The 26,588-nt window shown below is 49.4% G+C and overlaps 1 protein-coding gene across 1 annotated transcript in view; it reads left to right on the top strand.

Moving 5' to 3' along the window:
* Positions 1–26,588, top strand: part of LMF1 (lipase maturation factor 1) — a gene marked incomplete at its 5' end in the record, with an annotated part of 190,511 nt that overhangs the window by 121,158 nt on the left and 42,765 nt on the right. The window contains one exon of the mRNA XM_084295815.1: positions 9,530–9,697. Coding sequence (XP_084151941.1) covers positions 9,530–9,697 — 168 coding nt within the window. The remainder of the gene's footprint in view (positions 1–9,529; positions 9,698–26,588) is intronic.

The following is a 26,588-nucleotide window of genomic DNA, read 5'->3' on the forward strand; positions in this document are numbered from 1 at the left end:
AGTTTCCCCTCCTTCCCCTTGAGTTTGATTTGGCGTGGAGCGACGTGGTGTTCCAGTTCGGAGAATTCAAATGACCATCCAGGTAGCGAGTTCCTAATGGCACAATTTACCCTTTGTGAACACATTTTATGAAAGATCCCACTGTTTGTCTCTAGTTGTAACTCTCCTGCATGAAGAAAAAAAAAAACAATCCTGTAAACGTCCAGGCCGCCAAACTGCCTAATCTAAACACAGGCACGAGCCGTGGGCTTTGCTGGCATTCACCGCCCTCTGATTTTGCCCATGTGTTCCTTGGCCTGGTGCTGAACGCCATATTTACGAGCATGCACAAAAAATAAAGCCCTCTGAAGGAGATACGATTCTGGTTTTAGCACTGGACTTTTGAAAAGGAAAAAAAAAAAAAAAAGTGAAGTAATGAAGGCCTTCGGGAAGGCAGCTGCAGTGCAGCACTGCACATGGGAGTGGTGAATGGGAGGTTAATTCCAAATCCCTGGGCTCTCAAGAGCAGGCATAGCATTGGAAAGATGGTCTTGCACCCTCTCTAAAGCAGCAGATTTGGCCTCCAGAGCACATCCCCTCCGAGAGAGAACGGACCGCTCTGTACAGAAAGGGTCTCGAGTGTGGATGGAAAATGGGCACTGGCTGGTTTGGCAATGCCTCGCAGTGTGGGGCTGCCGCGCACGGAGAAGCAGATCACTCAGAGCTGAGAGCCCTTGAAAAATGTCCAGGCTGGAGCCTGGACACCCACAGAAACGGCTGCCTTTCCAGAAGGGTTGGACCTGGCATTTCCTCCACAGTCAGCGGCTTTGGAGGGCTCGAGAACCGCCAACCTCCGCGGCGCTGGCGTCCTGCGGATGGAGCCTTTGTGGGGCGACGGCCTCCACCCAGCCCTGCACGCTGAGAAAGCAAGACTGCCCGTCTTGCCTGCCTTCGTGTTCGAGCAGGAGGCTGTCCCCTTTCTTTGGGACCATCCCTTCTCTGCAGCCAGCCAAGAGCCAGGGCTGCTGCTGCTGTGGGGGCAGAGAGGCTCTCCCTGAGCAGTCTGTGAGCACGAGGATGCGACTGCAGCAGCACTGGGGCAGCTGTCTGCAACGAGGTATTTTTCCGTCCTAGCTGACATCTCCCGAAAGCCCTTTGAAAGTGAGCTCTCGGAGGCTGTTGGGCAGCAGGCAGGAGCCCTGTGGTAGCTCTTGGTTTGTGTGTCTTTGTCCCTGTTACCCTGATAGGCACAGGTCAAGCTCTTCCATTTCCCGCAGCAGGCAGCATCCTGGAGCAGTGTCCAAAGCTCACCACTCCTCTGCTGCATCCAGGGGCTACAGCAAACCAGGGAATAATCGGGATTGTAAGCACTGAGCTCAGCAAAGCATCTCTGCTGACAGCAGCGCTGGCTCTGTGCTGTCTTGCTGTGCTGTGCTGACCGAGTAGCCTTTCACTTGCAAAGTGTTTTAAAAACACATTAATTTTGATATCATTCCATGGCTGTGTTATCAGCTAGAGAGTGCCAGGAACTGTTTGCTTAAAGGGTCAGAAAATCCCAGTTCACTGAAAAATCTCGCAGCGCAATGTTTTCGTAAAGCTTTGCTGAGCACATTACTCAAGCCTGGATGGAACTGGATAGAAATGCAGTCTCTAGACACGTTATAGCCCAGGGGTGAAGGCCTAACATGGGATAAGGAGAGCCCATCCCAGCTTGTAGGCCTTCTGGAGTGAATTTGTCCGTATCAGTTGCATCCTTGATGTGCACTGGGCTATTTGGCTATGCTGGTGATGAGGCTCTTCGATTCTGGGGATCTTTGAGGTGCCAAAGATCTCAAGGAAATGGGTTGTGGGGCCTACAAGGTCCTATTTGGTCCCAGCTGGAGTTAGCAGCATGGAAGGTCTCTAGCATGGCCCACACTTCTCAGGATGAAATGTTGGGATCCTTTCCTTCACAACATTTTATTCTCAGGCAGAATAAGGAACTGCATGAGCCTTAGTGCTGGAAATGTTAACCACTGTCTTCTCTCTACTGGATGGTGGAGCCTGGGGTCTCACAGTGATGACAAATGCCTGATTTGGTGTCCCGGCTCCCTGTTTTGTCTTCTTTTGGCTGTTTATCCTTGGGACATAACAGGACACAACCCGTTTGAGAGACCACAGGACAGAATAGGTGCTGTCCCTCACCTGATTTACCAGGGGTACCCGGTGGGAGCTGGCAAATCTACCAGCACGCTCCTGACCAAAGCCATCCTCTGTCCTACAGGAGAAAAGACCAAACGAACCCCAAAGTAATGTACACTAAAAGAAAATGTAAAATGGCAGAGGCCACATGAACTAAGCAGAGGTATTTTCTAGCTGTCTAGTCTAACGTTTGGTATCATTTTTCTCTAGGATTACAGGGGCTTTCACCTCATAAATTTGTGCCTGTTTGAGGTCGTTAATCTTTCTTTACATGTTGCCTTGCAATTTTAGAGCTTTGCCACCATCTGGGATCACATTTTAAATGGAGTTTCCACTCAGTACGTTCCTTTTTGTGAAATTATTTATATATGCAGAAATATATAATAAATATATCAGGCCTGGGTTGTTTTTAAACATTTTCAGTGCTTTCGTAAGGGCTTACCTTGTGTGGAAAAACTTGTCTTCTCTAATAGAGAGCCATAACAGTGACCAATTAAAGGATCACATTTGCAATATGCTCTTAAATGGCAATTTAAAATATAGGTGAGTGACCTGCCTCGTGATCCGTGGGGAACGTGAGCTCTGTCAGAAAGCCTTGGGCCGGGAGCGCACTGCGGGGCCAGGCAGTCCCGGAGCAGGAGATGCATCAGGGAAGCCCCCTCCACAGTGGTTCCCTGGGAAAAACGGGGTTTTGGGGACAGATTGGGACCTGGGGAGGGGCAGCCCCCTGCCTCAGCCCTGTTCCCGTTGGGATGGGAGCTTCTAGATAAGCTTTTATTACCCTCAGCTGCTGTTTCTTGCAGATGTGCCCTCTGGTCTGCTTCCCAAACCTGGCAGACCCAGCTCTGGTGCTGTTCCTAAACTGGATTTTCCCTCAACGGGGACACGGGGGAGGCAGTGATGACTTGCAGTTGGTAGCACCAGCTTCTTCTGGCCCCCACCAGAGCCGAGATGTCTGTTCCAGCCCCGCTAATTATTTTAAAGGGATTTTGAACAAATAAATAGCCTGAGCAGTTCAGCAGTTCCTTGTGTAATTTTAGCTCTGGACCCCTCCAAGAATGTACAGAATAAATAGGTGAATCTGTAATACATCCACAATTAACTCTATATACAGCAAGCAGCTCGGAGGCACGCTATGTCGGAGCAGTGTCAATAAACAGGTATGCTGTGGGCCGTGGAAATGTGGTCTTTATTATTGGAGGAGGATAGCTCTGACCAGGAGGTAGGGTGCAGTCTGGAAAAGCAAACAGTGCTGCTATAGATCCTTCTGCCCCCACCCAGCTTGGTGGAATTCAAAATCTGTCATTTACGTGTACCCCTGGTAAAATACAGCCCTCGGAGCCAGCCTGCTCCTCGCTCGTGCTGCTGTAGATCGGGGCTGACTCATGATGAGCAAAGCTTGGCTTTGTAGCTAAATGTCACAGATGTGGCAGGAAGGTTTCACCTACGCGGTGACTTTGCAAGTGCAACTCTGTGAACACAACAAAATTCCTCGGGATATTTTATAACGCAGAGGCATGAAATTGCACAGCAGAATTTTCTCCAAAGACCCTTTCCCCTCTGGCATCTGTAGCCACATGTGCAGCCATCGTTCCCCAAGAAACCCAACGCCCAGACGTGAATCATTTCTCTGATTTTTCATGCTTTTAACTTTTCATTGCTGAGGCTTCGCTCAGCCGGGAGAAGCAGGGACCTGTTTCAGCTTTGAAAAACCTTAGACAGAGGGAAGGCTGGGGAAAGGAGTTAAAAATGAAACAGCAGATTTATATATATAAAAAGTAAAAATATATGTTCTACATCTGAAGTTTATTTAGGTCCTTTGGGAGAGTGGCGCGGCACTACGTCTCTACTAAATTGCCAACATTTTATGGTCGTGCTGGCACCGAGTCAAACACACATCTCCTTGGCTTGGGTTGCTGTCTTGAAGCAGGCAGATTCCAGTATGTTTTTCTATGAACTGAATATTTCTATTGACTGGACAAGGGAAGCTCTGCCCAGCAAGAACATATAGGTAACTTTTCTTTTTAACAGATCTATCGAGATTTAATTATTTCGATGTTGGGTGACTGAAGAGCCGATCCCTTGCAACCCACCCTGACATCAGATGTCTTTGTTTTAAGAGATCAACTTTTTAATTTTTCTTGTGATTTCATTGTGATTGGAAATATAATAATCAATAATTGGAAGGTTTCAAAGCAACTATTTTTAAATGATTAGCTGTGGTGTATTCAAGGATGGCAGTAGCATGCACATGGAGACCTGTGTGCATGCATGTAAATATAAAATACAGCACAAGTTACAGCTGGGACTTGCACAAGATGCCGAGCAGTTTGCTGCTCAATTTCCTTTCTAAACATGTGTACCTTTGTGCAAAATCGCTGTTGTTCATCAATCAAGTTGGCCGCGCATGCAGCTTGCCCACCACAAAGCCTCGCGGGCTGGGAAGCCGCAGCTCTCCGTGATCTCCCCGTTTCACACCGAGGTGGCTGCTCACCGTGCATCACGAGAGCTGCTCCGGCCTCACTGCAGACACGCGTCTTCCCACACTTAGCAGCAGCTGGGAGGGACCCAGTTTATCTCCCTTCTGCTCGCTGCCTTTTGCTCTTCTGCACGGGCCCATTTCTGCTCGGGTTTTGGAAAGCGGAGCTTTGATCTGCAGATGCGTAAGGAGGAAGGGTCAAGATCTGAAGCAGAATGGACTGGCAGAGAAACAGCCTGTTGGATCATGTTGATCAGATTACACTCCGCAATGGAGAACCCTTTTTCTTTTTTTGGTCCAAAGTACGAGAGAGCTGAGAGCTTCTCTTTGAAGCCGAGAAGATGAGTTCATGCCTCAGTGCTTAGGGAAGCTGGAGAACTGTGCTTTACAGTTCATCTATACCTTCCCCAAACCTTCAGGAAAACGTTTAATAAAACTTCTCAGCCTGGCTTTCCAGGGTACTGCTCTTCTTCACGCCTTTCTCTTTGCGCCAAAGACTTCCTCTCTTTTGATCGTCTGAGCCCCTGGTGCCTGCACACCGTTAGTCAAGTGTCTGCTGCGCCAAGCCAGCCCCGGTTCTCTGGATGGAGCAGTTGCACGTTCTCACCATTTATTCATATTTGCTGTTGTTCAATTTCCTTCTCTTTTTCAAGATTTTTCTGCAGTTACATGCACTCACATTCGAATATTTTGTTTAAGTAGGTGCTTTTCAGTGCAAGCAAATAATAGTCTCTAGAGTATGTAAGATATTTATGGCTGGCTTTGTTTTTCACAGAGCCAGATTTCTGCAATAGGCGCCCAGGGTGATATTTTGAAAGGCTGTCCGCAGTGTTGTTTTAATATTAATGCCAAGTATAATTCGGGTTATCTGAACCAATAGATAATCTGATTTTACTTTATACAAACAGGTAGAATAATGGATGTTTTGTTCACCTTTTTGAAACAGATTCATTCATAACTCGCTACTGGTTCTTGAAAGAGACCTTGTGAGTTTGTTCTGTTAAAGTGCTCAGCCGAGCGAGCAAAGACAACAGAGGCTCAGGAAGACGTGCTGCAGGTCACCGGGCAGTGAAGGAGGGGAAAAATCCATCATTGCAAGGGACAGATCTCATGTGGTATGTCTCTGGCCTCCTCCTTGTTTGCAGTCTTGAGAAAACTGTTTCTCCCCTACCCTCTGACTTTGCAGTTGCAGTTCCTTGCACAGGAGTTCTGCTCGTGGTGAACGTATAAAATACCCAGCCCTGTTTGAGCAGCGGGTTGTTCAAGGACAATGTGGGACTTGTTTTCGTGCACATGTGTAGGAGAGCTTGGAGATTTCCCTCGGCTGGGATGGGGTATCTAACACGGATTAAATGCTCTGTCGGAGTTTATGTAATGCCATACCAGTAAGGAGGCTGAGAGGAGGGACCGTGTGCATTTACAGTCCCCGAGAAGAGCATTTACTCTGGTGTATAATAGCCTTCTGTTGGGTTTTAGTGGCGTATAGTTTAGTAAATTAGGAGTCTTCAGGTACTTAGCACTTTAATGGTTCTCACTAAGAACATAATTAAACCATAGACCCCTTAGGGAGAAAAAACAGTTTATTGTGCATATTTTTAGAATCTGTTACCAGCCCTCATAAAACCTGGTAGATACAAGCCAGAGAACATGCCTTAGCTGGCAACCCAGAATTCATTTATCAACGCAAGCAGCCCCTGCCGAATATCGCCCCGAAGTCACACGTTACAAATCTGCCCTGTGAATTATGGAATTAATTTTCCCCAATCTTATTTCAGAACACATTTGCAGCGCAGTTTTTCTCTGGCTGCTGGAGGTGTGAGGCAGGCAGAAGGTTTATTATGCTGCACCTTGCGTTGACACTTCAAGCCAGTTTTTGCTAATCATTTTTTTATTTAAAAAGGCTTTATGATTCACTGAGGTACCCAGAAACGTGGCTTGTCTGAGACGGCGCTGAGCAGGGTCCCCTCTGCTCCGTTCCCCGTGCACCGTCCTTGGCCTCGTTTATTCAGCTGCATCTGACATGGAGCTGCGTGTTTCTGTCCACATTCACCAAGATTTCACTGTTCTCCATGCAAGGGATCTCCCGGCTGCTTTCTAGGCTGCTTCTCCTCGCAGGGCAGCTGCGAAGCAAAGCACAAAACTCAAAATCCCCGGTGAAGTGAGCCGGGTGAAGAGATGCTGGAATGCATTTCCCTCCTCCCGGGCTGTGACACCACCGCCTCCAACACTGATGTTTGTGCAGGAAACAATTGCCCTGGGAAGGCATTCGGCACGCCTGCGCTCTGCAGGTTTCCCTTCGCTCCCAGCAATGTGCCCACGCATGGGGTGACGCAGGTCCCGTGGTTAGGACAGCGGGTGCCGGGCACCCCTTTGCCCTAAGTGGGGTTTTGCAGCATGGCAGGTGCCTGTGCTGGGGCTGCCGGGGCAGCTGGATTTCACACCATGCTCTGGTGGTTCCTTGTTCCAACCCCAGCACCCCTTCCCGAGTAAACACGGTTTTCTCCCCGGGAAACCTGCGCCGCGCTACGCCCATGCTCGCAGCATCTGGAAGGCATCGGGAGGAACACACACGCGCAGCGCTCGCCTCCCTCGCCCTCCCCCTGCAGCCTTCCCACTCGTTGCTGAGACATGCGAGGCACTCCGCTAGCGCTCTGGTTTTGAGGTTTAGGCTCCAGAGAAGCGGCCGCGGCGGTGGGGAGGAAGGGTTCCTCGCCGATAGCCTCCCCAGAGGCTGCATTGCCAGCGGTGCTCTTATCGAGGGCATTTCTTTCCCTCTGTCAAAACAAATGCCAAGAAACCGTGCATTACTTGCGGTGTGCCTGGCGCTGTTTTAGGCTGTCAGTCGTGGGAGCTGATGCTTGCTGTTTGGCTTATCTTGCCCATCCTGCAGCATTGCCCCTGCTGACACCCTGATAATGTCGGTGCTGGTAATGCAAAGGATGAAAACGCTGTCGTGTCTGGGAGCGAATTATTAACCCACGCCAGATTTCTTCTTTGCTTTGCTTCTCCTTTTCCCTCTTTCTACTTCAGGGCATGAATTAGGCCACAGCTAAAAAGCACAGCTGTGGGAGATAAAACACACTAGATCCATCTTGCCAAGCTGGTCTCTTCCCAAGCAAGCCCATAGGAGAAGCCAAACGAGCCTAAAACACGAACTTTCTGCTGCTTTCTATCCCCACTGCATGGGACTGGAGGTGCAATGCGCCTCGGTGTGATCACGTCGTGAGGTTTAATTGCATCTGCAAGCACGTGCATGCTTGTGTGTGTAACACAGCCCCTTCTCCATGGTTTTGGGTGCAAGTGCAGCTCACGTGGACGAGGGCAGGTCCCGGTGCTGCCCCCAGCCTGCTGCCCACGGGAGATGGGATGGCTGAGCTGCAGGGCTAAACGTCACCACCTGTAGGATTGCCACCTCATCGAGGTCACTTTTGCTTCACGCACTGGGAGAAAAAACTATGTAAAAGAAGCCAAGAAAGCAACCTGCCTTCCTGGAAAGGATGAAAGCATTTCTCAGCAATTCGGGATCGAGGTAAAAAAAAAAAAAAAAAAAAAAAAACAATGAAAAAAAAAAAAAAAACAACCCTCTCGGTGAGCCTCCCCCAGGTTCTGGGAGCGCTCGAGAGCCGTCACGCGGGCAGATTAACTCGAACCAGCTCCCGTGCGGCGGGGAAGGGCCCTGGGTGGCAGCGGGGCCGCGGCCCCCCTGGGGTGGGGGGGCCCTGACCCCCGCCCCCGCGCTGGCCGTGCGCCCGCAGCGCTCCACGACCCCGACACCACTCCATCCGGTGCCGCTGTCCGAGGAAGGAAGGATGCGGTCTCCTGTCCTAAGGGGTTACAGCAGCCTCAAACCCATGGAAAGCAACAAGTTTATTAGTCCCAGCTTTGCTAATAAGGAATTACAATAGTTGTGGGACTTGGCAGTGGAAGCGCGCTCAGTTGCCATGCATAGTACAATATTTTCCCTGTTTTGTTTGTATTTTTGATTTAACTACAAATAATTTAAAGATGTGTTGCGTCTCCTTCAATTAAAACTCGCCTCTTCATCCTCTCCGTTTTTCTGCCACAATTTTAAAACAATACTAATGAATTGGAGCTCGTCAGACATGCTAAGGTGAATTGTTAGCTTCTTTCTTCGCTGTTTAGATTGCAGCATTTCTCAGGGTTGCGGTTATTAACATATCGTGGGTTGTTTTCTTTGTAAAATTTGCAGCTTTATTGTACTGGATGGAAGATCTCCCAGCGTCAAAAAATTTCAGGCAAATAGAAGAATAATATTGTCACAAGGCCAGCATGTAAATACCTTAAACCAATATAGCGTGTTTAGAGGAATTATATTTTCCTCTCCCGAATTATGATTTTGGAAGGCAACCCTACCACCACATTTATTTCAAATTTAAACATTTTGAAAGAATATCTCCTAGGTTTTGAAATCTGGTTTCCATTCCTGTCTCTCTTTGACCTGCTGCGTGACCCCAAGAAAATCTTTTTCTCAGTTTCTGTATCTGCTCAGTTGCTCTCAGGGTCTCCAGCACTTCGGCAGTGATTTAACGTCAGTCAGCATGGCGCTATGTGCAATACTGCAGTATTAAATACAAGGGGGGCAATTGGAGAAGAATGTTTTCTGGTTATGTCAAGAAATTAGATAATTAAAACTCTTGTGTTTTTGTTTTTTTTTTTTAAAAAAAAGATGTATTGCTTTAAGAATTCTTGGGTTTTTCATGGGAAAAAAAGTCTGGATGAAGTAATTTTCTGTAAATGAAATGCTTGGAGGCAGGGGACGGTTCTGCCGTGAGCAAGCGTGGGGAAGGAGGGAAAGGGGCTGCACAGTGCCATGGCTGGCCTCAGTGCTGGGCTGCAGGAGGGGACTGACCTCGTGTGTTCATCTTTCAGACCCAGCCGGTGCCCAACCCCATTGCCTATTTCATGCACCGCTCGCCGTGGTGGTTCCATCAGTTCGAGACGCTCTTCAACCACTTCATCGAGCTGGTGGTGCCCTTCTTCATCTTCCTGGGACGGCGGATGTGCATCGTGCATGGCGTCCTGCAGATCCTTTTCCAGGTGAGGTGCTCCTGGCATTGTTTCCCTCATCCCCATCCCCTCGCAGCGTGTAGCATCCCGCGGGGGCGATGTGCCGGAGCAGGAGCGCTCCGTGCTGCTCTGTGCCTTGCTGCAGCCCATCCTGCCCGAACCGGAGCAGCACCCAGGGGAACTGACTCAAGGAGCAGGTCAAGAGTTCAGGTTCGAGTGAGTCAGGATGATTCAGAGCTGCTCGCTCTTGGCCTTCGGGTAGCTCGCGCTGCCCCTGGCATGTTGCTGGAGATGTGCTGCCCTGGCCTCGGGTTTGGTTTCCGTTCACATGGGTGGCAGAGAAACAACGCAGGACTAGCACAGGGTCTGATTCTGCAGGGGCCAGGAGGCCGTGGATGGTCAAGATCAATACTTGCAATTTCTCCAAAAGCTGGTTTTGATAGACATCTTTCTCTGTCCAAAGAGTTTTTTTGATAATTAATGTGTAAGGGCTGTTCTTTATCTCTGAAAATTTTTGAATAGTTTTTTGTTTTATTTCGTTTTGTTTTTTACAACCACCAGATTTACTGAGCCTAGGTTCATTGTGAAAAGGTTTTCTTCAAAAATTAAGAGCATTCATGTTTCAGTTGTTATTGGTTTTTCACGTAAAATAAATATATCTCTATCTGTGCAAAAGTTAGAGGAAAGAAGTTCCTGACCATATGCTTTCTGAGACCCCCTCTGATTTCTCCTCTCTGTCCCCAGGTAATTGGAAGGCCTCTCTAAAGCCCAGCACCTTCCACAGCGCAGCTTTCAGCTCTTGCTTACTGCAGGCTTTGTTCAATATCATTTCAGCATCATGAAATTCATACGCTGTAGCTGTTACTGCTTCCTGTAAATACGTGTGATGATTAAACTGGAGAACAGCTTATAAACTATATTGTTAAACCACAAAAATGCTGATCAGATTTTAAAGGGCTGACATAAAAGTCACGGGATTTGTGCGCTCGCAGAGGAGCCTGTTCTTTCTCCGGCTTCCCAAACACGTCCTCTTGTGTCTGGGTACCACCGAGCACACAACTCGTAATTGTGATTGCTCGGCACAGCCTTTGGCATCAGGTTTTGATGTGATGGGATCTTAGCGGGTGGCTGGAGGTCCCAGGAGCGGGGCAGAGGGTGGCTGCTGAGTGCCGCAGCCGCGACCTGCAGAGGTGCCAGGGCCCGGCTCCACCGCGTGCTGGTTGTGTTTGTGGCAGGCTTTGCGTGTGGTTTTTGCAGTGGAACTGGGACGATCCCATTCAGCCCAGCCCTAAAAGTGGACAACCTGCGCTTCTGTTTCACTGACGAAGCAGAACATCCCCTGCTGGCTGCTGCTCGAGAAGGGAGCAGGGCGTTGGGACGGAGCTGATGGAAATCGGATTAGCAGATAGGCGAGTAGAAATCCTTCTGCACGTGGAGCAGTGTAGGGAGGGTGGCGATGGCTCCTTCTCAAGGCAAATAGACCCAGAAAGGACCAGAGCACAGCACGGTGAGCGGCCCCTCGGAAAACAAAGCCGTGGTGCCAAATTGCAGGCTTTGGCATGGCTCTGCGGTCTCAGAGCTGCCGTGCTCTGCTCGGCTCCGCGTTGACAGAAAAATAATAGCCTGATAGACTGAGACGATGCTGCTTCGCCTTCACATCTCTGACAGAGGAGACTTTTTATGTTCCTCTCCTCCCTTCCTCGGCTCTAGGCTGCCCAGGGCTTGCCCTGCTCCTGTGCAGGGGCTGGTGCTGAGCAGGGCAGCGCCGCTGCCACCGCTCCTCCGCGGGCCCCTACCCAGCAGCGCCGTCGTTTGTGTGCTGGGGGACTTGAGACAGAGCCACTGGGATCTGAAAGAGCAAACTACATACAATAAAGGGCCATAATGACATATTGTAAATGCATGCATCTAACCACCCTTTAATTGGCGCTTTATTGATAGTTTGCAATTACTGACTTATTTCTATCATGAGGGGAGTCTGCAAAGGAAAAAAGGGACCCAGTGTAAAATGCAGCTCTGGTGCATTTATAGCATTTCAACAAAAACCTGTTTATTTAATATTTACTGCCCTTTTCTTCATTCAGAATGACTTTTATTGACAATACTTCTGCTCTGCAAAGGAAGCAATAAAGTTTAATGTTGATATACCACTTAATTCTGCTTTTCAAGATTTGAATTGACATTACATGCAAGTTTTATTGGACATTTTATAATTGTTATTGGAGTCATGGTGGCTAGGTTGAGTGAGTGTATTTTTCCAGATTCCAACTGGCCTGGAGAATATTGCTTTGTCAGGAGCCCAAAAAAAGTTGTGCTTCTAAAAAAAAAAAAAAAAAAAAAAAGCCACCCCCACGCCCCCAAGTGTGAACTTACTCTTCTTGCCCAGTTCAGGTTTGTAAGGAAAAAGGCTTAGCGAGCAGGCAGCGCGTTCGGAAACAGCCCTGCGGAAGGGCTCGGGCGCCGCCGGCTCGGCTCTGTCCCCAGCTGGATCGCTGGGCGGTCACGGCCACCCCTTGTGCAGGAGATTTGGATGTTAGCGAGTGAATTTCAGCATGTCTCTGCACCATCCCCTTCTTCTGCTCATGCCCTGCGTCCTCGTGCGCCCTGCTGGTCCCAGGATGAGTGCCTGGAGCCCGCGACCTCCCTCCGTTTTGTGGCTTCGCGTGCATTGGTGCTGCTGGCAGCGTGCTCCTACAAGTGGGAGCGTGTTTGGGATCTCATATGAGTCCTCCATAACTTGAACTTGCAGAATTTTCCCCGTTTGGCCACTTTTTGATCTCAAATAAGTTGAAGAGTTTTATTTATTGCACATATCTCAATATAAATAGACTTTGCTTGCAAAGAAAAAAAAATAATCCAGGAGTGAGTTGAATGCTGGCCAGTTCCCATTAGAAAAATCATTCTTCACTGTTGCTAACCACCAGGCTGGGGAGAGCTTTGTGATGTCCAGCTGTGGGTGTAGCTTTTGCAGGACATCTGCAACCGGAGATCTTCTTGATCAAAACGCGGCGCCCGAAGCACATTTGCCAGGATCAAAGGTGAGTTGAGAGAAAATGTCGTCCAAGATTTCACAGCAGCGGGGCCAGGCCCCATCAGCAGCTCGTCCCCGGCCAGGCTGCTCATCTCCTGCATGCCTGGTGTTCATCTTCAGCACCGGTGATTCCTTGCTCCCAAAAGCAGAGACTCCCAACCTCCAGTTTACATGGGTGAACCTCACCCCGTGAGGCTTTTTTCTTGCTCTCGTGTCTCTGGGATCTGACCTCCGTGGCTTTCTGAGACCTAGAGCAGTGCGTTGAGCCACCTCACCCGCAGGGGAGCCTGCTCAAAGGATCTCAGCTGGCATGGAAGTACAAGCAGGTGATGGTGGCAAAGTCTCCCCCGTGGGCTGTATGCGCTCAGAGCATCATTTTGCATGTAGAAAGAAATCGTAGATGAATGGCAGCCAGTTATAGAGGACCTCCAATGTAAATATTCGGTATTGTTTCAAAAAAACATTTTCTAGCATTTACGGTACGTAGAAATCCAAATCTAAAACAGAAATTAAAGTAAATGGACGTTTAACTTTTCAACATCGTTAGGGATTTATTGTAAGCAGGTGCCAGACTCGACGTGCCGAGCAACACTGCTGCAAATTGTCTCTGCCAGGAATAAGGCTGGAGGAGAGACGTACAGCTCGGCCCCTTCCCTGCTCCGTTCTGCACTGCAGCCCTGTAAAAACAGGCTGGTGAGAAAGGTCCAGTCTGAGCCACAGAAACCTCCAAACATGCCTGAGGTGGAGTTTGCCCTCTGCTCGTATATAATCAGGAGTATTCAGAGTTGTCGAGAGTTCGCCAAATACTGAAAGCTTTTTGCTGCCATTTTTTTTGTGGCATTCCTGGAGAGCGTGGGCACGTTTTGCAGCACTGTGAAGAGGCAGGACCGTGTTCACTGAGATGCTCGTGCCCAGAGGTCTAAACTTTTAGCATTAGGGTTGGGGGTTCGGACACCCACCCTAACCCTAACGGATGGACTAGTTTTCACTGAGTGTGTCTGGATGGTGGCTGTTGAGTGTGATGGGCACTTAATGGGCTGGAGATGGAAGAGTTTGGGAAATTCAGTTCATCTCCAGCCACGTGGAAGTCCGTGCTTGTGCATGGTACGAGGTGAGCAGAAACCAGAGCACTGCGTGCCACAGCGTGGTAAAGCCGCACGCTGCAGCCACCGGTGGTTGCAGTGCCACTGGTAAATGTTTCACAAATAACTGATGGCTGATTATTTCATTTGGGGTCTGCTGGTACCGGCTGGCTGGTTTTCTAGCAGTATGGGGGCTGAGCCACAAAATACATGCATAGAACTGAAGCACCCTCGCAGTTCATGAGAAATCAAGGCCACGATGTGGTTGCAGGTATCTAGAGATGGAAGAAGAGGTCTTGGAGTCTCTGGAGACCCCAGGTGAGGTCTGGACCTCGTTGTTCTTGTAGAGGCATCAAGCCAGAGCCTCTCTGTGCCTTAAAGAGCTTCTGGTTTTGAAGGGCAGGAGGATGAAAGTGTGGACGGGGAGAGGGGAAGCAGCATGGAGAATGCAAATCCTTGCTCCTACTCACGATCCAGCAGCGCTCAGGGGTCGGCCCCCTCCCCACCAAACCTGTGAGAGCGCCGTTTTGTCTCTCCCTTCTCCCCGCGCTGCCGTTTCCATCCCCTGTGCTCACGCGCCCAGCATTGCGCGGCCGTAGGTCCGTCCCTGCGCTCACCACCCACGGCCAGAGGCGAGTGCGAGGGTCCGGGAGTGAAACCCGAGAGGGTGAACAAACAGCTCGGCGCTGCTTTGCGGGTGTTTCGCTGCTCTGCGGAGCTGGCTCCTAAAACCCTGAAGCTGCATGTTTTTCACGAAGTCTAACGCGCGGCTTGCACCAGCAAACGTATTTCTTGGCTCCGTCAGCCAGGCTGTAAAATTATACTGCTTGGCAAGCGGGTGGATGAGGGGAAACGAGGGGAAAGCCAAAAAGCGAGGAAAAAGCCACCTTGCCCCCATGAGCTGGCAGGTAGTGCCGGGCTCAACTGTGCGGCAAGGCGGCTTGCAGGGCCCGGGGCTGAGGTTTCCTACAGCCCTGGGGTGGTTTTGGCTGTGCCAGGGGTGGGAAGGAGCTTCAGCATCATAAAAGTAAAATAAATAAATATAATAATTTCATATAACAGTAAATGGAAAGCGTAAAGCTAGAAAGCTAGTACTGTTGGAGAAGGGGGGTCATTGCTTTGCTCCCAGGGTGCTGTTCTAGGTGAAAGCTGTACAGACATGGTTTGGGATTTTCAGGATGCAGGGAGAGTTTTAGGCCCTCAAACCCCTTTTGAATTGTTTTTGAACCCTGGATTTGAATGAGATTTTGGGGCCTGATCCCTTCCATGGCCCCTGAAAACTCCTGGTGCCTCCTGCTGCATGGAGCATCCCCCGTGCAGCCTGAGGACTGGGGATGGTGGTGCTAGGAGGAGATCAGCATAAAACGGGACAGAAATACCCCAAAAGAGCTGGAGCCTCGGGGCTGTCCCTCATCCTCGTCCCATGGAGGCTTGGCAAGGGTTTTAAGTCAGCTTGGTCCGAGGTTGTGTTCAGCAGGAGCCGCATGTAAAAGGGAGAAACAACAACGCCAAGAGCAAAGCTGAATTCCAGGCTTGTGGAAGGGGAAGACAAAACCCTCCGCAGCCAAACCCCAGCCTGATTCAGAGCGCTGACAAACAAAGCTCCTGGGGCAGCTCTCGGGGTCCATCCAAGGAGCTGCACGGGGAAGCGGCAGTTTTACGAGCTGGTGGAGGGCCAGGGGCAGGGGCCCTGCCAGCGAGCCCCCGCTGCAGGAACCTCTGCTCCTTCCCCTCGGACGGGGAGCCCCAAACGCTGCTGCGCCGGCACCGCACCGAGACCCAGCCCTGCGCTCCCGGCATCCCTGCAGAGGGATGCAGCCAGGAGAGAGGGCAGCACAATCATTTTCCTGACTTTTCTCTTTCTTTTTTTTTTTTTTTTCTTTAAAGCAGAAAACAGTTGTTGATTAAATAGATATTTTCTGCCCTCCCTCCCCCCCTCTGTTTTTGGTTTTTTTTTGGCTTGGACAAACCCCAACCTCCTAAAGATTTTGATGGGGACGATCCTTTTCCCCTCTCTTTTCCAAAGCTGTGCATGAGAAGGGAAGCATGGCTCTTTCCCCTCTCTTTGGGGAGGACCAAGCCCCCCGCTTCCAGCGCTGCTGCCACGCCACAAGATGTTAGAGGGATGAACTACCCCTCCAGCCACACACACGCAAATTAAATCAGGCTGTTGCAGTGCCACAGCTGCAACATATTGTGTTGCTAACTTAGGAGGTAGCAGAGGTCACAGCAGCAGCCCAGAGAGAAGGAACAAAAATTAAACAGCTCCCCCCCTTTCCTGCAGAAAGTGTCTGAATCCAGTGTTTGTTTTCACTTGTCAGATACGGGCTCGGTTTTGTTCTTTTTCTTACACTGGTGTAAATCAGATGTGGCTCCAGGAGGATTGCCAGGGTTGCACAGTCCCACAGGTCTCGTGGCAGAAGAATCAAGTCCTTCGTTTCTGCTTTAATTACACACCTATTGAATATTTGCACTGCTCAGGTAGTTTTTTCTTTACTGACACAGCACGGTGTCATGACCATACAAACACAGCACGCATGCAAATAAAACCACTGCCCCCTTTGCCGTATGAGCCAGGGCTGCTGCCTGATGGTAGGCAAGAGGCAGAAAATTTGGGCATCCATCCTGCAGTTCAGCACGTGAGTAAGCTTGAATGAAGACCACAGGCAGTAATTCTCCACGAGATATCCCCAGGCCAGCCCTGATTTCACTTGCAGCGGGCCAGCTCCGTGGCGAGGTCGGGTGCGAGGTCCCCGCGGCGGGCGGTGGGTGTGCGCTCCCCAGGCTGGGGCACAGCGGAGGAAATTCAGTGTTCCCCAAAGCCCAAATTCTGTTGATTTTGTTGTGGTTTAGAAAGAAACAACAAACAGAAAACGTCCCAGGAAAATTAACAACAGAACGTTAGTTTGCTGCTAGGGGAGAAACGGCCCTCTGGAAAATAGTTTTGCAGCTCAGTTGTTTAAAAATCTGGTTTGGACTCAGGTCCGAGATGGAGGCTGCAGGGCGAGCAGTTGAAAAGGTTGTTGGGAACCTGGAAGGGCCAGGCTGGGACTAGGAAATTCGCTCGGTGCTGCTGCAGCCCCAGATCCCTGGGGCTGGCACTGGGCACCCATCCTCGAGCAGCCGGCCCTGGCGCAGCCCCAGCTCTGTTGGTACCACCAGCAAAACAAGAGGAATGGGAAATCAGAGGAGCTGCAGGGCAGACTTCCTGCTGCATTTAAGCCACCTTAAATTAAATAACAAGCTGTTCAAAAAAAAAATAATCTAACTTAAACAGGCAGAGCTCAAACTGTTCAATCACTCCTATATTTGGTTTCACATCCAGCTTGATAATATCTGTTGCGAGGCGAGGCTGCCATACCAGACACAAGAATACCAGCACATACCACCCCGGATCAGTAAATAACGCTGCTCATATAATGGTGTCTGGTATTAGTTAGCAACAAGTTAAGTTCTTGCATTTTGCAGTAGTCAGAGTGACTTCGAAACACTTACTGTTAGCCATGGGAGTGCATTTAATTAGCTTCTGATTCAGGGGGCTGGGGGCTTTTTCTTTTCTTTTCTTTCTTTTTTTTTTTTTTAAATCATTAAATAAAGTGTCACCCCTAGCCAGTGCTGTAAACTCTATTTTGATTGTGGCTGCAATAACCCCTTTGGGCGTCATTCAAATTGTACTAAACAGTTTCTGGAGAGCGCTGGTTTCTCTCAAAATAAACCAAAGTCCGGCTTTGACAAGCTCTAATGAAAAACAAATTGTTATATTACTTAGAAAAATAATTTGAAGGAAGTCTGAATTAGTTGTAAAGGTGGAAAAGGTTCAGCTACTTGAAAATAGAAATTTGGAAGGTATTTATTTTAACCATTAAGCCAGCGGCCTTGAAATACAGCCTTGTTTGTTACAGAATGCGCCTAACGAGAGACATGAATCATGCTGTTAATCAGTATGGGAACTTGATTAATTGGAAAGGGGACCGTCAGTGACTCCAAAAGGCGGAGTCGCCTGGCAGCAGTCTGACACGAAGCCCTGGAGCTGGTGTGATTTACCATCAGTCATTCTGCTGGCACTCGGAGGGAAGCTTTGGAGGGATCCCACAGCCTCGGGTTTGCGGGTTGTTGTTTTTTTAAATTGAGAATAAAATGTGGTTATTTAGGACGCTGTCAGCCTTTGATTTTTGGTGCCTCCGAGTTCGGTTGTCCAACTTACAGCGAGCTCGGGGCCTGGCTCTGCGTGGAGGAGGGCTCCGCTCCTCCGGGCAGCATCTTGTCGGGGTGTCCCAGGCCAGGCGCCCGCTGCTGCACCTTTGCTGCTGGTGGAGGCTTTGCATATCAACCCTGAGAGGCAGCTTGGACACCCAGCTATGAAATCACATTTGCATGAGAGGCCCCAGCGATGGGAAGTGCTGCCATGGCTATAAAATCGCAGCAGGAAGGCTCGTATTAATTTTCGCTGCTGACTGGGGCCAGGAAGAGCTGGAGTGAGTGTGGCCCTCCCAAAGCACTGGTTTTGTTTCAGATCCGGGTGAATTGGCTTCCATGTGGCAGGGTGGGAAGGACCCTGGGGCCGTATTGGGGCTGATCCAGCTCCATCAGGCTCACAGAGCACCCATGGGTGCTGTCTGAACGAGGCCATCTGAACGGCGCTGGCCCTGTTGGTGCTGGCGGTGTCGTGTCCAGAGGTGTATTAAATGCCATGGCTGACATCCACCAAGGGAAGAGCCTGTAGAGTACTTCGGCTCATAGGGCTGTTGGGCAGGGTTGTTATTGGTTTGGATTTTTTTCCTGCTTTAATTTTCCATTTGATTTTCAAGATCTCTCTGAGATTCAGAGACGTCGCGTTCGCAGTGCTCCAGTAGGATTCCAGGTGCTTGGGCTTGAAGAGAAAAATCAATTACGACGATGTTGTCAGTGAAACTATACGAGTTGGCGAGGCTGCAACAGTGTTGAAACATCTGCACTTCCCAGATGTGATTCTCTCCGTACGATGCTGCAGCTTTTGGGCCCGAACGAGGATGGGAGATGAAGTATGTGCTGCACATGTGAGTGCACGTATGTGTGAGTGTACGTATGGAGCATCGCCTAATGGGAGCCAGACTGCCTATAAACCAGGGATGTTACTGAAGTCAGTGACATGAGCTTGAACATGCGCTGCTGCCATATTTCCAGCGATTATTATTTATTTGTGTTTAGGTGGAGCTGCTAAAGCTAGCTAAAGCCGTTACGATCCATCGCGTTGCCCAAGCCAAAGCACTCACCCGCTAACGTGTCAAATATCTGTGTAAGCTGTAGGTTCGTGCAGTTTTAGTGTCGTGGCTTTAAGCGATGGTAAAGTTTGGAGTGAAACCACTTGCTTTGTACCATATTCCTGATTTGAAGTGGTCGCACTGCATCTTCCCAGCCCTTGGCTCTCGCTGACTCTTTGCCAGTGGTTGGCATCGCTTTCCAGCAGTGGTGGCAGTGGTGCTGTTGGGATTTGGGTTTCTGTCTCCCTAACATCCAGATTTCAGGACCTTTAAATAATGTTTTACATTGATATTAAAAAAAAAAAAAAAAAAAAGTAATAATCAGAACAGCCTAACTGGAAACAGATGGCAGATAATGAACTTTTTTTAAAGGAACTTTATAATAGATGTATTCTGGAGAGTCATTTAATGGTGTCAGATATAGACGTGTGAAGACAGAATGTGCCTATTTGAGAAGTGGAAGTGTCTGGGAGTGGGCTGTTGCCTTTGGAGCATTTGCTTGTGTTTGAGGAGAATTTTTCTGCGTAGTTAACAGCTACAGAGAGCTGGCTGCCTGAAATGAGGGGTTCCTACCATTGCTGCTCTTTCCTCTTTCCTCTGGTATCACTGTCTGTTGTAGCAGTTTAGATAATGCTCCTAGCCTTGGGTTTCTGGGTCCAGGTTAGAAAAGCCAGGTAGCCTGGTGGGCCAGAGCTCTTCTGAAAGAGCTGTCCCCAAAGTGCAGATGAAAATCTGACTGTGCTGACCCTGACAGATCTTCCCTGGGTGTAACCAGTGTGACTCCGAGTCCGCTGACACGTACCTGTGTGCCCAGATGCCACCCAGTGTCCTCTCACGTAGTGAACTCTTTTTTTTTTTGTTATTAATTTGAGTATTTCAGTAAGTTATTTTCTGCTAGGTTAATTTAGGGCATCATTCATGCATTTGTTGATATGTGGGGAGTTTGGTTCAAGCACACCTTGTATCAGCTGAGCATACATCTGTAAAAATGCCCCCAGATCAGAGATGCAAGTTCCTCCCTTGCATAAAAAATGAATACCTTCAATTAAACCCATAAAAATGAATCCCGTGCAATTCCAGGGTGAGGACAAAACCCTGAAACTTGGTGTCCAGGCTGCTGAGGGATGGAGATAAAGATGAATTTCGTAGTGTCCTGCTTCAATGAAAATAACTCACTTGCTTGTTCTGGGCCAAGTTGCTGGGTTTAATGTTTCTCTGTAATGATGCTGCCTCCAGAGAGGTTTTATTTTGATTTGGAAGTGTTGGGATGAGGATGCGGCCCTGGGATGCTTTAGCCCACACGCAGTTTACACAGCTGTATTATCTGAGTCCCCAGGCACCACCAAAGACATTATCTCCTTGGTGATGCAACAGCTAGAAATCGCAGGAAACCTGTGTCACTCAGTGCTTTCATCTTCCTATAAAAACGGGGCTTTCTTGGAGCCGGTGACTCAGAGAAGTCGCCGACGGGTGCAAGATACCCCTCGAGCAGCTGTGCTTCGTTTGCCACCCTGGCTGCAGAGGGAGGCAGGCGTGGAGCCGTGCCGGGGTGGGACGGGGACGCTGCACTGGGGCCAGCAGCGATCCCCAGCCGGGGAGCACTCCCTAAACCCAAGTCTCCCCTTTTTTGCACTCTGTATTTTGCAGAAGGATGGTGGGTTTTGTTTGCTGCCATCAGTGGCTGATCTCGGCGGGATCTCAAGCCCCAAAATACCTTGATGCAGCCCGTGTTCGTGTCACGGGGCTGCACCTCTCTTAGTTTTCTCTGAGGGACTCCTGTGGCTTAGCTTAATTTCTCCCAGGAGCACGCAGGTTTGTCCACGGGAGGCGTTCCTGATTAACTGCTTGTTTCACACACGTGCAACCCACTTTGAAGATGGGTTAAGCTAAACAGGAACCACACAGGTTTTTTTCTGGGAGTGGTGTCCACATATGGAGTTATTCAGGAAGAGATATGGCACTTCAGATTTACACCCTACTTTAATTAGAAAAACTTGCAAGCCCGGAGAAACTCTAGACTGGTGCCAGTTTTACAGACTGAGAAAGAAAGTGGCCTGAAACAATGTTCTCTGCTCATCGCATCGGCACTTCTCGTGACTTGTGTTGATGAGAGAAGAGATGAAAGAAAATCCCAGAGGCTGATTCATTCGGCTAATAAAGCTCCAAGGATCTGAACCGTCTGACAACTTGCAAAGCTTGTTCCCTTCCATGAAACGTAGTGTCCCTGAGCTGGTGCTAGTGGTAGCTGGAACACCAGTGCACGCGTAGCACCGAATCGCAGAAACCATTTGTGCAAAGTGGGACCTCGGAGAAGGTCTAGCAAGAATGCTCACAAAATAGCAATAACTCCATAGTTTGGAAACGTTTAGCACAATATTGTGCTTTTGTGTAGCATGGCAGTCAGGTTTGCTGGGTCTTGTGGATTGATTTCTTTCGCTTTGCAAGCAAGGAAGCAGAGAGGAGAGGGTCAGATGTTCTGAGAAACCCTTCTGGCAGGGGCAGGTTGCTGCTTGGCTGCCCCTCTTGCTCCTGGAGTGCCCCTGTATAATCTTAGCTGGTTTCTGTAGTATTTTGTTGTGCTCTGAGCTTGCACCAGCAGCCCAGCCTGTAGCCATTCTGGCCAGCTCAGCACCATCAGCTTGAGGCAGGCTCAAAGGCACATTCAGAGATGTGCTCACATCACTTCACTCTACTAGCTGCACCGGTTGTTTCCTTCTGAGGCTCATCTTTTTCCTGGTGACAAAAGACTGATGAATTTCTTTTCATCCTCACCATAACCAGCTCATCTGCAGGAGCCGTTTTTACCCAGTTTCAATGTTTTTTTGCTAAAACTTGCCTGGCTGCTGGGATCTGTGCTGTTCCCTGCCAGGAGTCCTGCAGGGTTGCTAGCATTTAAGGTGGGAGTTTTCCCCTAAACCTCCTTCAGCTACATCCTCCTTCTTGGAGGAAACGCTGGATCTTGGAAGAGTTAAAATATAACAGCTCAAATCATTCTTCCTGAGCGAAGTAAGTGGTTAGGGAAAGGGGGATTTGCTGAAGTACACATTCCTGTAGCATGAAACAGGTTGGGAGAGAAGGGGAGACAGTCAGTTCTCGCATTGTGGTCCTTGCTTCAGAGCACCTGAGAGCTCCGGCCGCTTGGTGCTGCGGAGAGATGCGGGAATACAGGGGCAGCAGAAAACTCAGAGCACAGTCAACATAAATGTAAAATTTCCTCTGTAAAAACGAATCGTACTGCATTGTTTGTTCAGATCAGGGCTGGGAATTAGTATGGCAGGAGCGGAGAATGGGAACAGGACAGGGATTGCTTTTATTGCATCAGTAATGTCATTTATTCCATAGCCAGCCCTTGCAAACCAGTTCTAATCCCCACTCAAATCCCTCTGTAGCAACAACGGCAAATCTGCCAGTTCTCCTAATCAAAGGCTGATCATTGCTGCGGGCCAGAAACCTCAGAAGGGAGCAAAGCCAAGGTAAAAGGGTCAGGATCTGGGGGAGGGGGCACTGAGAAGCCTCACGCATCCAAATCAACTCCGTTTTGGTGATTCAGTGGGCAGATGGGATGGTGCCAGAGACACTGCTGGGCCAAAGCTTTTCCTCCATCCACACGAAGCGTTCAGGGGCAGGCGGCGGGGTCCTAAAGAAAGGCAGAGATCATTTTCCCGTGGCTGTTGAGAAGAAACACAACTGCAGATAAGAGCTAGAGCTTCAAAATGTTATTGTCGATCCTACGTTTCTTCCCCTTTCCCCTTCCCCACCTCTTCACCCCAAAAAAGAGGTGAGCAGCTGGAGGGTTCCCAGCGGGGCAGTTGCCTCTGCCTGGTCCCGGCTGCCATCAGCGAAAAGGGTCGCTGGTGCCTGCGGTGTCTCTGCTGGAGGGTTTTCCTCTGGCCCCAATTACTGATCGCTGGAGCGCAGGGGAAGGGGAAGGAGATGTTTTCATGGAAATCTGTACCTCAAGCGTCTTGGCAGCCAAACCTAAATGGCTCAAGTCTTTTGCCCCCAACTTCATGTTTATGGTCAATCTGAAACTCCACCTGTGATCACCACATGCATCCTCGGCAAGACTGCAGTAAATTAAAGCACAACAGGGAATTTTAAGAAATACATCCTCTTCCTTCTTGGAGTCAGGTTACATCGACCTCCGAACATCTGGACTCAGTGTCTCAGGGCTCCCAGAGGTTCTGCCGTATTAAAGGTTCATCTGCCTTTGTTAAATTCCCGGCCTTTTCCCTTCCTCGTTGCCTCCTCTTGATTGAGCGTAGCTTTTAGTGTGGCTGGTCCTCTGTGTAACTGGTATTTTATGTTCAGTACGTAAAACGCACCGTGGAATTTTAGTTATCTGTTACCATTGGTAAACACAGATCCGTAGCCCATCGCCACTCACTGTGCTTGTGGGAGAAGTCTAAAATTAAGCATGCTGCTGTTTTTTCAAAAGCCTGAATTCCTTCTAAGCTACTGGTAACCGATATCCTCAAAGACTGAAATACAATGTTAATTAAAAAAATAATAATGGTAAAGTTATGGTATTCCCTGGTATTCCCTAGGACACAGAAATGCATTTGTTTGTGTGATGCCCCTTAGTTTTTAATTCCCTTTGCCAGATCTGTGGGTTGCCGTGATAAAGAGGCAGGCTTTAATCACCCTGTCCTGCTAATTGAACTGAAGAGGTCCGTGCAGTGCGGGCCCTGCTGCTCTGGATTTTTTAAAGTCCAGAGGGAGAGCAAGAAGCAAAAGCCATGGCATGGCTAAAGGTGTTAGCAGAGAAGGGCTGGCATGGAGCTTCTCAATGAGATGTCCTTGCAGCTCCATGGCAGGGCTGGCAGTAGGAAAGGGAGTTGGCTGCAAACATGGTCAGATGCCTCTGACAAAGGTCTGAAGCTTCACGTGGCCCAAAATTCAAGTGTGCATTGAACTGAGAGCTGGGTGCTGCCTGTTCGTTCAAGTCCCTGCATGTGGCACCACTGCCTGTAGAGTCCCCGTCACCATGCTCATCACCAGTCACCGTGCTCCATTCCCTTTTGCTCAGGTCTTCTCTCTTCTACTGGATGTCATGGGATGTCCCACCTCTAACAAGAGCATCATCGTAGCCGTGGTGCCCAAATCCTGGGCTGCGATGCAGTCAGGCCAGTTTCTAGCTTTTACTACCGAAATGCAGCATCTCATGGAAGTCACCCACGGGGAGGGCTCCAGCTCTGCCTTCACCCCCGTGGCACCCCAGCCCTTCAGCTGTTGTGCAGAGATCAACGCCCCGAAGGAAAATGCAACTCCAGCTTTCTGCCTTTCAGGCATAAGCCTCAAGGTTTTAAAGACTTACATATGTGTTTCACTTGATGTGCTCTGAGTATTCCCATTGAAGTTAACTAAGTGGATAAGACTTCACAGGATTAAAGCCAAATGAGTCCTCACCCACCATGCTGGGAAGTCTCGTTGAAGTGGGTCATTGGAGGGAAAGGAGGAGGAGTCTGCCGAACTTGCCCCTTTCATTTTATGCTTCTATTTATTTAAAGGATATTTTTTCTAAGCCAGCTTGGGGGGGGGGGGGGGGGGAGAAAAAAAAAAAGCCCCAGGCTGTGGTGTAACCACCACAGTCAGTTGTTGTCATGACTACTAAACAAGAAACCTAATTTATAAAATGAGGAAAAACATATGAATGTGAAAAAAGAGGAAAAAAAAAGAGAGAGAGAGAGACGATCTCAAAATATTAGGTATGATGTAGAGAAAAATATAAACAGACAGAGTTAGGAAATTCCATAAGGAATATGACTTGTTTAATATTAATCATAAAGGAAAAGATTATGAGAGCTCCAACAAGTGCCAAATGAAATACTCCACACTCATCCAGGACTCTGATAAGAGTCCTCACAGTGCTTTCGCTTGGCTGCTGGGGCAGTCAGAGCTCTGCTGCCCTGCTCGGAGGAGGGCTCGGAGGTGTCCTTGGTGTCCCGCTGCTCTTTTCTTCTCTCCCCAGTGCTTTTCCTCCCTTGCAGGCTGGGTGCAGGGTGTAACTGAGTGGAAACCTCTATCCATTCAGTGACAGACGAAATAATCTGTACCTTTATTTAAAATATTGACAACCGAATTGGGGAAGATAATTCTGCTTAGGGATGCTCTTCTCTCTGTCTTGCCATCTGTCCTTCACACAGTTTGGAAAGCTTGTGGAGATCCTGAAAGGGAAGTGTTGGAGAAGTCCCAGATATTCGTGATTTGCTCATGAATACGCATGAATGTTCACGAGCTCACCAGCTAAGGACAAGACCGTTCCTTCTCCAGGGCAAGGTTAAAACAGGGAGCCCCGTGGGGGTCTTTTGGGACCAGGCTCACCAACAGGACACCTCTGAGCAGGTAGCAAAGGGCTCCTTCAGGGCTCGCCGGGTGCCGTGCCAAATTCTTTTTGTCAAGCTGGGCTGGCACCACTCGGCTCTGTGCTGGTGACAGTGCCCTGATGTGGCCCAGGCACCCCTGACCACCAGCACCACGACAGCAGTGGTGCCACCACAAGACGCCAGAAAGGAGCTGCACCGACCACAATTGCCATGAGCGAGTACTGGGAAATACCTATGTGGTATCTCGGGTGGAAAATCCTCGGGCAGAGCTGTAATTTGCTGCTTCGTTAAACTTCCCTCAGTCTTGTCTGAGCTCCCCGTGCGTATGTCACGGAGAGATTTCAAGGCTAAAATTGTGCGCTGGGAGATTAATGTCTTGTGGCACGTCCTGTGCTCTATCGTGTAATTTTGCAGCGCTGGGGCTGGCTGCTCGCAGGCCACATTGGACCGGTCTCTGTTTGGCACTCGCCTGTAAACATTTTGGTTTACAGAAACCTTCAGGGTTCCTTCTCACTGTCAGACAAAATTAAGCTACGAAGCCCTACTAAAACCACCCAGAACAACATCGGACTGCAGCCCATAGCACCGAGGGCTGGGATGGAGGTGACCCAGCAGGGATGGGGAAACCTCAATGTGCCCACGGCAGCGCTGCAGCCCCCGGGGGGATCCTTTCCCCCGGCCACAGTCCAGCGCCGCCCCGACCTGGCACCGGGCGTTCGCATGCGGCCGCGCTGCCAGAACACTCATCACAACGTCGATGGTGCGGAAAAGCCGGACCAGCAGAGCTCCGTGCATCTTTTCCCAGCTCAGGGCTGGCTCGCGGCAGCCTGGAAGCGTTCAGGTCCCGGTTGCTTCTGATTTACAGCTCCCTTCTGCTCACCGCGATGTCAAACGCGAGCCGCAGCAGCAGCGCCAGGTCCAGGCAAGTTCTGGGCTCTTCCGCTCCGTGTCTTGTTCCCCTTCCTCTGTCTTAATGTCCTGCTAGCTGTCACCCAGCTCAAAAGAGCACATTATTCTACTTTGTTAGATGAGGCCGTATGAATCTCAGGACCAGGCGGTGCTGAATTTTCACTCTGGCTGTCTGTTGACAAATCTAATTTGCTGGTGAATAATGAGTAACCTTTTAAAATCAGCCCCACGGCTGATGTTGATGAACTCGGTTTTTGCTGAATGAGTCACACGCTCGCTTTGGAGCATAGGAACTTACTCATGGACAGGCAGCTGTATTTCATCCTCTGCTAG

The sequence above is a fragment of the Netta rufina genome (genome assembly GCF_964035555.1).
Source record: "Netta rufina genome assembly, chromosome: 15".
NCBI lineage: Eukaryota > Metazoa > Chordata > Aves > Anseriformes > Anatidae > Netta > Netta rufina.